General features: G+C 30.6%; 1 protein-coding gene across 7 annotated transcripts; it reads right to left on the reverse strand.

Annotated features, from left to right (window-relative positions):
- Positions 1-1,409: 1,409 nt before the first annotated feature.
- On the reverse strand, positions 1,410-7,774 carry LOC100793770 (protein NLP9). 7 transcript variants are annotated; one of them, XM_041007361.1, is made up of 6 exons: positions 7,615-7,774; positions 5,255-6,320; positions 4,672-4,716; positions 3,770-4,516; positions 3,374-3,497; positions 1,410-2,917 (listed from the first exon to the last, which is right to left on the reverse strand). In XM_041007361.1, exons 2-6 carry the CDS (start codon positions 6,209-6,211, stop codon positions 1,875-1,877), a joined length of 2,916 nt encoding a protein of 971 aa, XP_040863295.1. In that variant the 5' UTR covers positions 6,212-6,320; positions 7,615-7,774; the 3' UTR covers positions 1,410-1,874. The 7 variants fall into 7 exon arrangements, with proteins under 7 accessions (XP_040863295.1, XP_006592131.1, XP_014619986.1 ...); XM_006592068.3 differs by lacking the exon at positions 7,615-7,774 and adding an exon at positions 7,351-7,600; XM_014764500.2 differs by lacking the exon at positions 7,615-7,774 and adding an exon at positions 7,214-7,344.
- Positions 7,775-12,602: the final 4,828 nt, after the last annotated feature.

A 12,602-nucleotide genomic window follows, 5' to 3' on the forward strand; every position in this document is an offset into this window, starting at 1 on the left:
GAAGCACTTAAATGTGTATCATCCAAATACCTAATTAATTAATTTAACAAGAGATTTTCATAGTAGAGCTTCTGGATAAGCTCTTCTCCTAAAAGCTCTACTAAAAAAGCTTATCCAAATAGGCCACTGTCATGGTAAAAGTAAAAGTCCAGTAAAGAAAAAATGCGGCATGCTAACAGAACATTTTCAATTACATAATTGTTTACTTATGTATGCTACAGTTAGCTGTGCAATTAGCCTCTCGATCGAGTTCATAGCATCCCAAACATCCACATAGTGCGTTGTTAAGAAGAAAGGCAGCATCCTGATTCTTAATTCATAAGTGTTTTATGCCTCATTTGAATGTATATTTTGGTCTGAAAATTAATTGCAATCTATCATTGTGCAACAACCATTATGTGGGGTGGGGTTCAATAAATGACTCAGGAAAAAACATGGACTTTTTGGTTCGATAAAATGACTCGCTGAATTTATTTTGTGTATAAAAATGGATGTGTTTTCTGCTCCTGATTTTTGAAAGCCAAGAGGTTATCTAATTTTTCTTCATTATCAAAGTCTGCTTAGTCTTAAAATTTGAGAAAGCTCAGTGGTCCTGAACTGTGAAACACTGGATGTGTTTTGCCGCTTAGTAAGCTCTGAAGAACCTCATGAGAAGATCCGACAAGAAAAAAGAGACAACATTTACAAGATATTTATGATTTTATTAATTAAACTATCTAAAGAATTTTGAAGAAGCAATTTTCATGAGTTTAGTTTTAGACTATTGTTGAACAACTTTTTTTCTCTATTCGAGTTTAAGAGGGGGTTTCTCAGGTAATTGAACAACACATACTTTGAATTTATTTCTTTTACAGTTAGAATTGATTGTAAACTATTAAATAAAATTAAAATGTGTATCCAAATTAATTTGAACCACAATTTTTATACTAAAACACTGTCAGGGTTGAAAGAATTGAAAATCTAGGACTAAGGAGACCAAATGGACAATGATTAAGACATTGTTTGTTTATTGTTTTTAATAGTTTTCTAACTTAAATTTGTTTGTTCCTTCAATATATTTAAAATTGTTTGTCCCATGAGCACATTTTTATTTTGTAAAAAATTGTTTCTTAAATACTTTAACATAACATTTGAAAAAAAAAGAGAAAATATCTCCTACTATTTCTGTTTTTTTTTTTTAAATACTTCTTTTGAAAACAATTTTTCAAAAATTAATAGAATTTGGAAGAAAAATTAATTGCTAAGTGGTGTAAAATTATTTTAGAAATCAGTTTTTAAAACCAAAAAATGATAAGTGAATCAAACATGCCTTATATTATGGTACCTGAAACTTGCCTAACCACATAATTATGGTAGCTCACTACTTATGTTCATAATTTCTTGTCATTTGGCAAGGAAAAAGAAACAAGGACTGAAATATACAGTTTTTTTTTTTTTACTTTTGATCATATTTTCTTATTACAAATTTGTACAAACTGAAGATTGAGCTAATTACAACTATGTTGTCTACAACTGTAGACTTCTATGCAGCTTTAATCATAGCATATAGAGAGAGAACTACATATTTAACATGCTAGTGCTAGTGCTAGTGCTACCATGTGAGTTTATCTTTCTATCTTCTAAAAACGAGCACCCTAAAAGATTGCACTATAACAAATATTTGACCCAATGGCCATAAATGACACTTGCAAGATCTTCACAGAAACTGAAGAAATTTGCATATGGCATAGGTGGCTAAAAGGCCAACTCCTCCAACCAACATGGTTTTAGAATCCAGTGTGAACCAAAATTCACATAAGAATGAGATAAACTAACAAAATATTGTTGTAGCAAGACTTGAATTTTCACAATGAAGCCTTGCATCATATCATACACTATGAGCTATCTGACAAGAAGCAACTATTGCTTCCACGGCTTCTAAAAACACAAGGCACGTCACGGACAAGAAACTTCACAAAACGTGTGCCAATGTCACCCAAAATTTCTGTACATTCTTGCAAATCCGAGTCATTCACCAACATCACCCATTCCTCTTCATCATCAAGATATTTGAGCTGGAATGACCCATTTTGCAATTTGAACCTTGTTGCAACTTCTTCATATAGCTGGAAACAACCTGAGGATGGATCAAACTTGAAACGTATAGTATCACCCCTATAGCTAGCTTTCACAATCATTTTTGACCCACTATCAACACAATTTGACTTGACTTTTGAATGCTTTTGTTTCTCGAAGCTTTGAGAGCATGATGAGCTGCCATGCATCATTGAGCCAGAGCCATTGGATGAGTGTGTAGTGCTTGAAGAAGTCGGATGGTTATGTTCATCAGCTCCTTCTACCCTATCTACACCAACTTCAACCTCATCAGTAACCAAGGATATTGAACAAGTTTGTTCAGGACAATCCTGAGTCTTGGTCCAAAGGCAGGATTTCTGGCATGATCCATCATTCATGGCCATTGATTTTGAATCATCACAACAATCATCAGAAGAAACATTGTCTTTCTTCAATTCTCCCTTACTGCTATTGGAGTTAAGAACATTTCTTGAGTGCACAAACTTGTTTCTCACCAGACAAACACTTTCATCATCATTCAACTTAATTGTAGAATTCTCCCTAGTGCTTCCAGGTGCTGGAGCTACTGAGACTGTTTTTTGTGTTGCCGGCTTTGGATCTTTCACAGAACTTTTCTTAGGAAACACAAGATATTTATGTGCATCAATTTCCTGCATGATTGATCCTCCGGCAATAAACCCCCCAGTATAAGGATCAAACTTCAGTCCTCCTTCCACTCCCTGGACAGAATCAAGCACAGTTTGTATCTTCTTCAAAGAACGGTTCACTTTATTTATCTTGCGGGATGGCCATCTTGAAATTCCATGTTGCCTGCATATCCTTTTTAGAGTTGTTGGGCAAACTGTTCAAATAAAAAAATGTTTGTTAACGACAAATCCGTCTTTGTTAACTAGAATTACCTTTCAGAAATGTTTAACATAACTTTAAGATAAAATCATAGAGCAACAATAGTATATGTTTTCAATTTAAATTGTCATTAACAAGGATGTTAATGAACTCAACTCAGGTTTGACACTACACTAGCATATTTGATATCTCACTCTGTAACATCTCTCTTGTATCTTTCATTCTAAGCAATTCCACCATAAAACGTTCAATGAAATTACATTCATTGTTTTCCCTAGTAAGTAGTAACTTTGGGAGAGGGAAAAAAATATACATACAATGGCTTCTATAAAACTTATATGTATGCAACCAAGCAACTCAAACGATTACAAACATCCCTCATATAACCCAAAAACATTAAACTGAGTTAAAAATTGTGAATAAATTAACATAAATAACAACGTGGTCTCACCACCAATGCTTTTTGCAGCATCCTTCAGACTACCGGAAAAGTATTGTTGGAGAACACTCAAACTAACATTCTTCTCCACTGTGCTTCTCTTTTTCTCAACCTGCTTTCTTGATCCATTCATTGCCTACAAGACAAATTCCTACAATGTCAAAATTCAATTCCAAAAAGACATTAAAAATCATTTCACCAACAAGTTACAAAGTTGAAGCATAAACTCTATCAAATCAATGCTCCATTTTGTGACATAAATGAAATGTGATGGACATTCAATATTTTGTCCCTCCGTTCTATTCTGTGATCACAGTTACTTGGAACAAATGCTTTCTCAAACACAGCATCCATTTCATATTAAATTTCACAAAGGTAAAAGGATAAAGGATACTGGTCAATATATACCTGGCTATGAACAGCTTCAGTTCCATTATTTCTCATGTTAGATGTCTTCATGGACATCTTCTGGACCGAATCATGGTCACCATTTATGAATGCTATCTCAGAGTTTCTCCTGGACATTGGAAAAAAACCTGAGACTTTTTCCTTTGGAAACCCACCTTGGGAACCATCTATTCCTGTTAACTCAGCATCTGAAACTGTCCTCAAACTCTTACAAATTCTCCGCATGGTACCTGAGAGATTGTCCAATAAAAGTTGCTGTTCTGAACTCCCTGTCATATTGACAGGCAGAAAGAATTCTAATATGTAATCATCACCATTGGTATAGGTACTCCTTAGCCTAATTGCAACTGCAGCATTCAAGTTATATTTGCGTGCGTGATGAACAAGGGGATATTCACCAATATCATATGTCTTCACATCAGTATAGAAGAATGGATGATTTGATTGAAGAGCTTTCCCAGCTATACCTTGCCCTTCCTCAAGATGATGTTCAATGCATGCATGAACAAATCCTCCTACCCCTCCATCATTTACATAGCAAGCTGATTCTTCAATACATAGGACACATTTTTCATTAGAACTTGTATGACCCTCTTTGATTCGTATTCTCTCAGTTTCATCTCTTATTCCCTCACTGTAGCAACAAGGAATCCATGTTAGTGCAAGTGGCAATCTATGTGCATGACACATGGCACGTAACACATCAATTATCTCTGTTAAAGCAACTCTTTTGTTACTTGATAAACACTGCAGAAAAAGAAGCAATCTTATAAGAAGTTCACAAATCCAGATAAAAACACATCTCAAGCACTTCTACTCTTCATAATTCAGAAAGTTTAGCTTTGTCTTTAGACTAGGGGAAAATCAATATGATAAGTCGTCATAATATTGACTATCAATACCTGAGGAAGAAGTCGTGGAGGCATTGAAGTCCTTAAATTTACAAGCTGCTTAAAATCATCATAAAGACATTTATCATTAGTACCTTTGATGATAACATAATATGGAAATATCCAAAACAAAAAAAGGTCAGTTTTCTAAGTAGGTTGATAGTGCATCCATAACTGAAATGACTGAGACGTTTTTGAAACATATTAGCACAATCCTAGAGGTTTCTCAATCAATTAAACCAAGCGTACACTTTAAAGTAACTCTGCACTAATGAATATAGGATGAGCCTACACAAGATGATTTTTATGGTTCCACTTTTTGCAAACTAGTACTAGTTTGATCACAAGAAATATGAACACACCATACACATCCTGAAAAAATCTTCTTGCCTAACTGCTCCTCAACTACAGCAAGAGGTCAACATCAAATATATAAAAAATACAAGATACTTTGTCAGACAAGGTAGAAACTTCTCCATGATAACCTTTGTACTAAGATAGCCAAGTCTCTAATAGAATAACACAGATTTTCCAAACAGACTCAACATAAGAAGAAATTGAAGCATATGCTAGAAATAGCAAAAGAAAAATCCACCTGGAGTGCATGAGAAAAAATTTCTAATTCTCTGTCAAAATTAGCCTTTTCCTTTGTAGTGACTAGTTCCAATACAGCACATGGCACTTGAGAGTGCACATCAGATATAGGAAGAGCAATTGATCCACGAATCTCGTGATTCTTAGCATGCTCCAACCTTAAATACTCAGTTTTATTGTAGTAACCAACATTGGAGGTCCATTCAGGAACATGTGATATAAACACGCGAGCAGGAAGCCCAGGACATGTTCTTGTCTTTCCTTCTGCAGAAAATGTAAATGCCCTTGACACTTCACGATACCCTGCAAGCTTTGGATCTAACAAATACGGTTGTTGACTTGTGCTTAAGATGAATTCATCACCATGCTTTGTTGGCACCCACACCTGTGCCAACATTCCCTCATCAGCTGATTCCATAAAGAAGGACAAAGCCCTCAGCATTCTATCATCAAGCGACCTACCTGGTGACCTTGAGATTATGTAATTGCACATGTCTGAGGTATTAACTTGCTGAGATTTGCCATTAAGTTTTTCTTTTGAGTCCAAGTTATTTGAATCATTTGCTTCATCTAAGAACCCAAGATGGATGTCCATTTGCTGAAATATAACTCTCTCAACACAACTAGGAGAACTTTCCATACCATTGTGAAATTCACTATCTTCTGTCATAAAGAATGAACCATTGCTTTGTTCCACTAAATTCAATCCATCAGGTGGTGGATATGGCGCTGAGGAAAATAATGAAAACACATTAGCCACACTCAGATCAGTCATGGATGGGCTATTACTCCAGCCAGCATAGGTATCAAAGTTCATGAGCTCTGAGAAGTTGCTAAACATGTCCTCTGAAGATGAATTTTTCTTTCCACCATCTACCGATGTTGATTCCTCCAACTGAGCCCCAGGAGGTGCGCAACAGCTAACTTCCTTTCCCTCAGGGGAAACATGGTCTTCCATGATTAGGTTGAAGAGAAAAATTGAACTTGAAATTTGACCAATGTTAGAGTTCCTTTGAATTAAAATTTGCACCAGAGGCTTCTTCCCAGTTTACCAACATCCTAAAAGTCTGCAAGATTAACATTGTAAGGCATGCACAATCTCAGCAAAGTGTAAGAATTCAGGAAATTAAATAAAAAGTCACACAAAATTCTTTTGATGGAAAAAGAAAAATGACAATCTCAACCACTCAAACAGAAAGGAAAACAAATTGAATTATAAGATGAATATGTAGATTCTGGCAATTCACTGAGCACTGTGTTGAGCTGATTGAAATCCCTATACATTTTAATCTTCTAGAATTTAATTAAAATACACTTTTTTACACTATCATTCAATCTTAATTTGTCATATGTTAATTTTTACTATAATTCTATAAATACTTTAAAAGCCATACCTTAGATGATTTCTCATCAGTTTATAATGTAAAAAGACTGTATATAAAAATTAAACTCAATCAAAAATTCATCTCTCTATTGAACTATCCTCGCCTCATCATTAAAAAAAATCACCTTACTTTAAAATCGCGTATTTGAAACTTGAGGGGATTGGGATTCAGGATTCAAAAATCAGTCCAAAGTCCTCTTTTTAATAAAAGTCCTAATTAGTGGAAGTAAATATAAGCAACTCATCACATCTTAGAGTCAAAAATCGCCAACCAACTAATGAGTAGACACTAGCCACCAACTACCCTAAAGGCTAAAGCTATTATTTAAAGCCTAAAAAGAATTCCAATCTTAAAATCAGGAACAACTGTATAGCAGCAAATTTAGCATAAAAGATATTTTAAACATCATACCACGTAAACAAACAACAAACTGTTTTAAAAAATATGTATCAAATTTAACAATGAAACTGGGTTTCTTAGAAACCGGAATGCTTGTATCCGAGCAAGTGCAATCAGTGAAAGAGTGTAATACAGAATAAAGGCACCAAGACCAAGGATTTGAAAAGAGTGTCAACCACTTTTAGCAATGAGAAAGGGTGTGAATGCAAGTTGTTCAATGGAACGTGAGTTTGACTCTCACTTTCAATGTGAAAAATGTGAAAACTTCATTAGTGAGTAATTTATAAGTTGTTTTCTGAACTTTGAGATCTACCTTGTTTGGAGTGAGCTTTTGGATTCAATTCAATTTGCCTAAACTTTATTATCTAAAAAAGTATGATATCCTCAAATTCCAAAAACTTGAAACTTGCAAATCAAAATTCAGAATTTTCACACCCCCCAGGAGAAGGGAAGAGACTTTTATAAGAGGAAAGGTAAGAGAATAGAAGTGAGTGGTATAAGTCTTTTGCGGCAGTTTCACATAAATGGGTTACTTAAAAGTACACAAACTGGTTACTAAAAATAGAAATCCGTTAACCTTGATCGACCCTTCTCGGCCTCAGCCTCAGTCCCAAAAGCTTTCTTATTATGGACAAAATAAAATAATAACTGTACTCTGCCCTTGTGTTGTGTAATTAATTAATTGACGTGAAACTACCAAACCACCAGTATTCAAGTGGAATCAGGAATCTTATGTATAGTATTCAACCAAAAAATAGAATCTTATGGATAGACAACTATATTTCAATAAACAAAAAAAAAAGATCTTATATATATATATTATTCTGGTGACAGATTGCGGACATTGAGAATGATGTACTTTTTATTTTTTGTTTTTTTAGAACCTTAAGCTGTCTCCTTAGGTCATTTTAGTACCATTTATACTCTTTGCGCATATATTTAATATCTCACTTTTAGAATTTTTTTTTTCCAGCGGTGTTACTAATATATATATATATATATATATATATATATATATATATATATATATATATATATATATATAAGTCATCATATTTATCTGGATAAAATATGTTTGAGATTTTTATAAAATTTAAAAAATATTAATTTGTTTCTATAAACTTTTTATATTAATTTGATCATTGTAAAAATAAAAAAATATTTTTGTCGATCCTTAATGATAATTCTATTAAACGATTTTCTTATATGATTAACATACTTAATTATTATTTTTTTCTACTTCTCAAATACAATCTGAAGATAATCTTATAAAAACCAATCTAATCATTGACTCGGTCGAGGTAGTGGGTTAGTAGTTCAATCGGTGAGTCAATAATTGGTCTGGTTTGATCCGATTTATATTAAAAATTCAAAATTATATATGTAACTATTAAGAAAAGTTTATTCATATTCCAAAATCTAAAATAACAATTGATAATAATAAAACATCAAAACGAAGTCGTAGAGGTGATCCATTTTTTTGTGTGCATAGCCCAGTCCGGGTTTGTAAAATTGGGTCGGGTTACCGGGTTCCTCAAAAATCGGTCGGGTTTGGCCGGGTCATCCCGAACCACATGTATGAATGGTCCAATAGCAAAACTAGCCTAATTAGGCCACTAGCTCCTGGTTAGACTGGTCCGACTGGGCGGGCTGAACCAAGTTTCATAACATTTGAAAACACCAGAATTTACTATTACTTCATCTTTCTCCCTGGTCTCATCATAAAGTGCGAGAAACTTGTCCAAGAAGTGATGAAAAATTGTAATTTCTGGGGGTGTTTAGTTGTCATAAATTATTTAATTCATTTTAGGGGGTTTAGTTGACACAAATGTTTAATTTATTTGTAATCAAATTATATGTGCAAGTTTATTAGCCACATCAGGTTATTATCTAATACAATTACCACTAAAAATTAATAAAAATATATTTTAGTTTTATAGTGACCAAATTAATACAACAAATTTATGAAGACAAAATTAATATTTTTTTCAATTTTACAGAGATCTCAAACATATTTTATCCTATTTATTTTAACACATTAAACAATTCTTTATAAACAAATAAAAATTTATAATAATAATAATTATTTTAACGTGTTTAATTTATTACATTTTTTTGTTTGTAGAAATTAAAGATAATCTCAAGTGATTTACAATAAATTAATAACTTATTTATCATTATTTAACCAATTAAATTAGATCCTTTTTAACTCAATTTATTAAAAATTCATATTTACATTTTGATTTTTAAAACTAACGATGGAACATAACAAAATAAAGATGATTTATTAGATAAAATTTTAAATATTTATTACTCAATAAATCATAAGATAACTTTTGTTTTATGCATAACATCACTTGAAAAGTCAAAATTCCCATCAATTTGAGACCATACCAACCTAATCAAAGTCAATAGAAAGCAACCAAGTTTTCATATTCATCATATTTAACTAATTTTTGTTTCAATTAGTGATCTGAAGAATTTATTAAAGCTAACTCCGTACGTCTGCTCAAATGCTAATTTTGTTCAAGTCATTATCTTTTGTGTTAAAAAATATTGGTGCATTAAAAGAGTGAAACATAATCAATCAAAGCTATGATCTTGAACAAAATATATAAATTATTGTAAATTTTATGACAATCTTTTGATTCCTATTAATAAAAAAATATTAAAAATAAAAAGAAATAAATTTTATCAATTTTGTTGAATTTAATTTTTTTTTTCATTGAGATTGTAAAACGTACATCCTCAACCAATAAAAACTCATGTATCCATATCTTTTTAGTAGTTATTATAAAAATTAAAAAATTTATTATATATAATAATCTTTTATTAGATAATAGTGTAAAAACTCTTTACATATTAATGTATAAATTTTTTCTCAATTTCGTTAGAAATTTTTTAGAAACGAAAAAATATTTGATAACTAAAAATCCAAGGATAAAAAGTACTTGTTAATTGATTATTTTTAAATTTAGATAAATATAGATATCTCCATTTTTGTAAACAAGTAAGAAAGTTGTTCTTAATGTGCATTATATAGTATATATTTTTATATTTTATCGTTTCAGATAAATACTTATAATCAAATGTAGAGTTTTCAACTTACTAAAAAGTAATATCGTTTTAACATCATTTGTTTAAAAGATTTATAAAAAGTAATTGTATTAAATAAATATAAAAAACTGAAAACATTAAAATAAAAAAGAAGAAAAAAAATGTTGTAGATCATTTAGGTTGAGGGGAAAATATATTTTCATAAAAAAATGAAAATATATCACCATATTATCATTTATTTCTTATTTTAAAAGATTTTTTCACAAAATAATAAAAGTGAGATTTTATTGTCCCCGCTATTTAATGAACATAATTTTAAAATCAAGAACAAGTCATAAATTTTAATTATTTATAAATAATTTTTTTATCAAATTAAATCAGTATAAATGTTTTTAATGGAAATAATAATTAAAATTAATGACGTAATGCTTATTTATTTCTAAAAATCAGAAGAAGAAAAAATCCACAACAGATATAATGAAAGAATTTTTATATTATATATAAATATATAAAAGGGTATCTATAAAGAGTCTGGAGAAGTCATATTCGTCTTTGATGAATTTTTAATCGTACTGCTTGTCAATGTAAAAGTATATAATATTTTTCGCTTTCCAGGTCCTCAACCACAAAAATGAAGTGTTTTGTATGATTTTATCGATGTTTTATCATTGGTAATTAATAATTCGTTGATTATGTATGCTTTTATTAATTATGTACAAACTGTGCGTGCACCCATAATGTGAGAAGGCTAATATGTAACATTAAAATTCCTATAAATCTTTAAAATCAAATAAAATCATTTGATTTCAAATTGTTTATATGTAAAAAGGTAGTTTTCACACCAAGTTATTCAATGATAATATATATGGTTTAAGCTTATATTGATAACTTTTTATTTTATTTTATTTCATTGTCTGGGTTGATTTTTCTTTTCCCCTCTAGTCTGTGGAGGAAACTTGTACGTATTGTTTAACAAATCTATACGTGAGACGTGGGTGTGATTACTGATTTCTTGAGGCGAAAAAGCAAAATATGATGAATTTAAAACTATTTCACGTTACTATCCTAACATGACATATTTTCAGCGACATGAAATTCTTTTATATTAAATATAAATATAACAGCAAATCAAGGACTCCAGAACAGAAATGCATATATGGTTCACTTGTTTATGATTTATGATTAAGTCATGATTCATGAACGCTTGTTTTGTTCCCATAAACCCAAATGGGTGTAATTCAAATAACAACACACCTTGAATTTTCCACAACATAAGTTCGATTTATATTACAAATCGAGTGATTATAATTGTTTGTTAAAATATATATATATATATATAAATAAGAAAGACCGCTAACTTTTGAGCATGTTCGAGAAAGTTTATTTTTTGAGATTTTATTATTTTTTTAGTAAAAAGCTGTTTACAAAAATGTTTTGAACAATCCCTGATTCTCAATAAGTTATTTTATTGCATCGATTATTTGAAGCTTAAAATTGTTTTTCGACATTTTTCTCTCTCTAAAGGACATTATTCCCAAATTACTCCCAAAGTTTCCAATAACTTTTTTCCTTTCACCTTTATACTTACGTATCCTTTTTCGTAATTTATTATGTAAAACTGACTTTTTGTTGTATCTAAGCAAAATTAAATCTTAAAATCAATTTATTAAAAAAACTGATTCTAATAATAATAATAATAATAATTGATTATATATATGTATAGCCAATTATTGAAATAATCTATTTTTTCACAATGGTCAAGATTTCATATCATTTATTAACGAGTTGCTTTTAAATGAACCTACTTTTCTAACCCGTGCAATGGCATGACATAATTAAATATTAAGGAGTGTTGTAATTGAGAATTCAATTATTTTTTATTATATCATGTATATCTTTTACGTGAGAATATTATTCAAGTGAAATAGAATTATTATAATCAGTTAAGTTCTATATATACTTAACACAACTAAATAGATTAAAGTCGAGACCACTAGTTAATTAATTAAGTTTAAACAATTACTGAAATTAACTTACAAGTGAGACCACTAATTAATTTAGATTTTAACACACCAAGTAAAACACCAGTTAAGATTCTAAAGATATTCTATCATCAGTCTTTTGATACTTGAGTTTTGTGAAGGATACAGTGCCCATCTATTATAAATTTGAATTGTTATATGTAATTAAAAAGTTTACATGAAAACATGTCACATTAAATGAATAACTAGAAATGAAAAGTGGTAACAATATAAATATAAGTTTTCCATTTCACTTTTCTGCTTAGTAACTGACTCGAAGTGTTTTCCATGCGGAACTTTCACTTTATGTCACGGCTAGATTGTAACCAATAAGTAAAAAGGTTTCTGAAAGCTTCTAATTAACATTTTTTTTAGAAGATCCTGTATTGTCTTTCAAACACACAAATAGCTCTTTATAGTGCGTTTTCATATTGTTTAGTTTTCAAATTTTGAATTTCTTTTATATCAATGAGAAATTGTATACGTA

Source organism: Glycine max, chromosome 12 (assembly GCF_000004515.6).
Source record: "Glycine max cultivar Williams 82 chromosome 12, Glycine_max_v4.0, whole genome shotgun sequence".
NCBI lineage: Eukaryota > Viridiplantae > Streptophyta > Magnoliopsida > Fabales > Fabaceae > Glycine > Glycine max.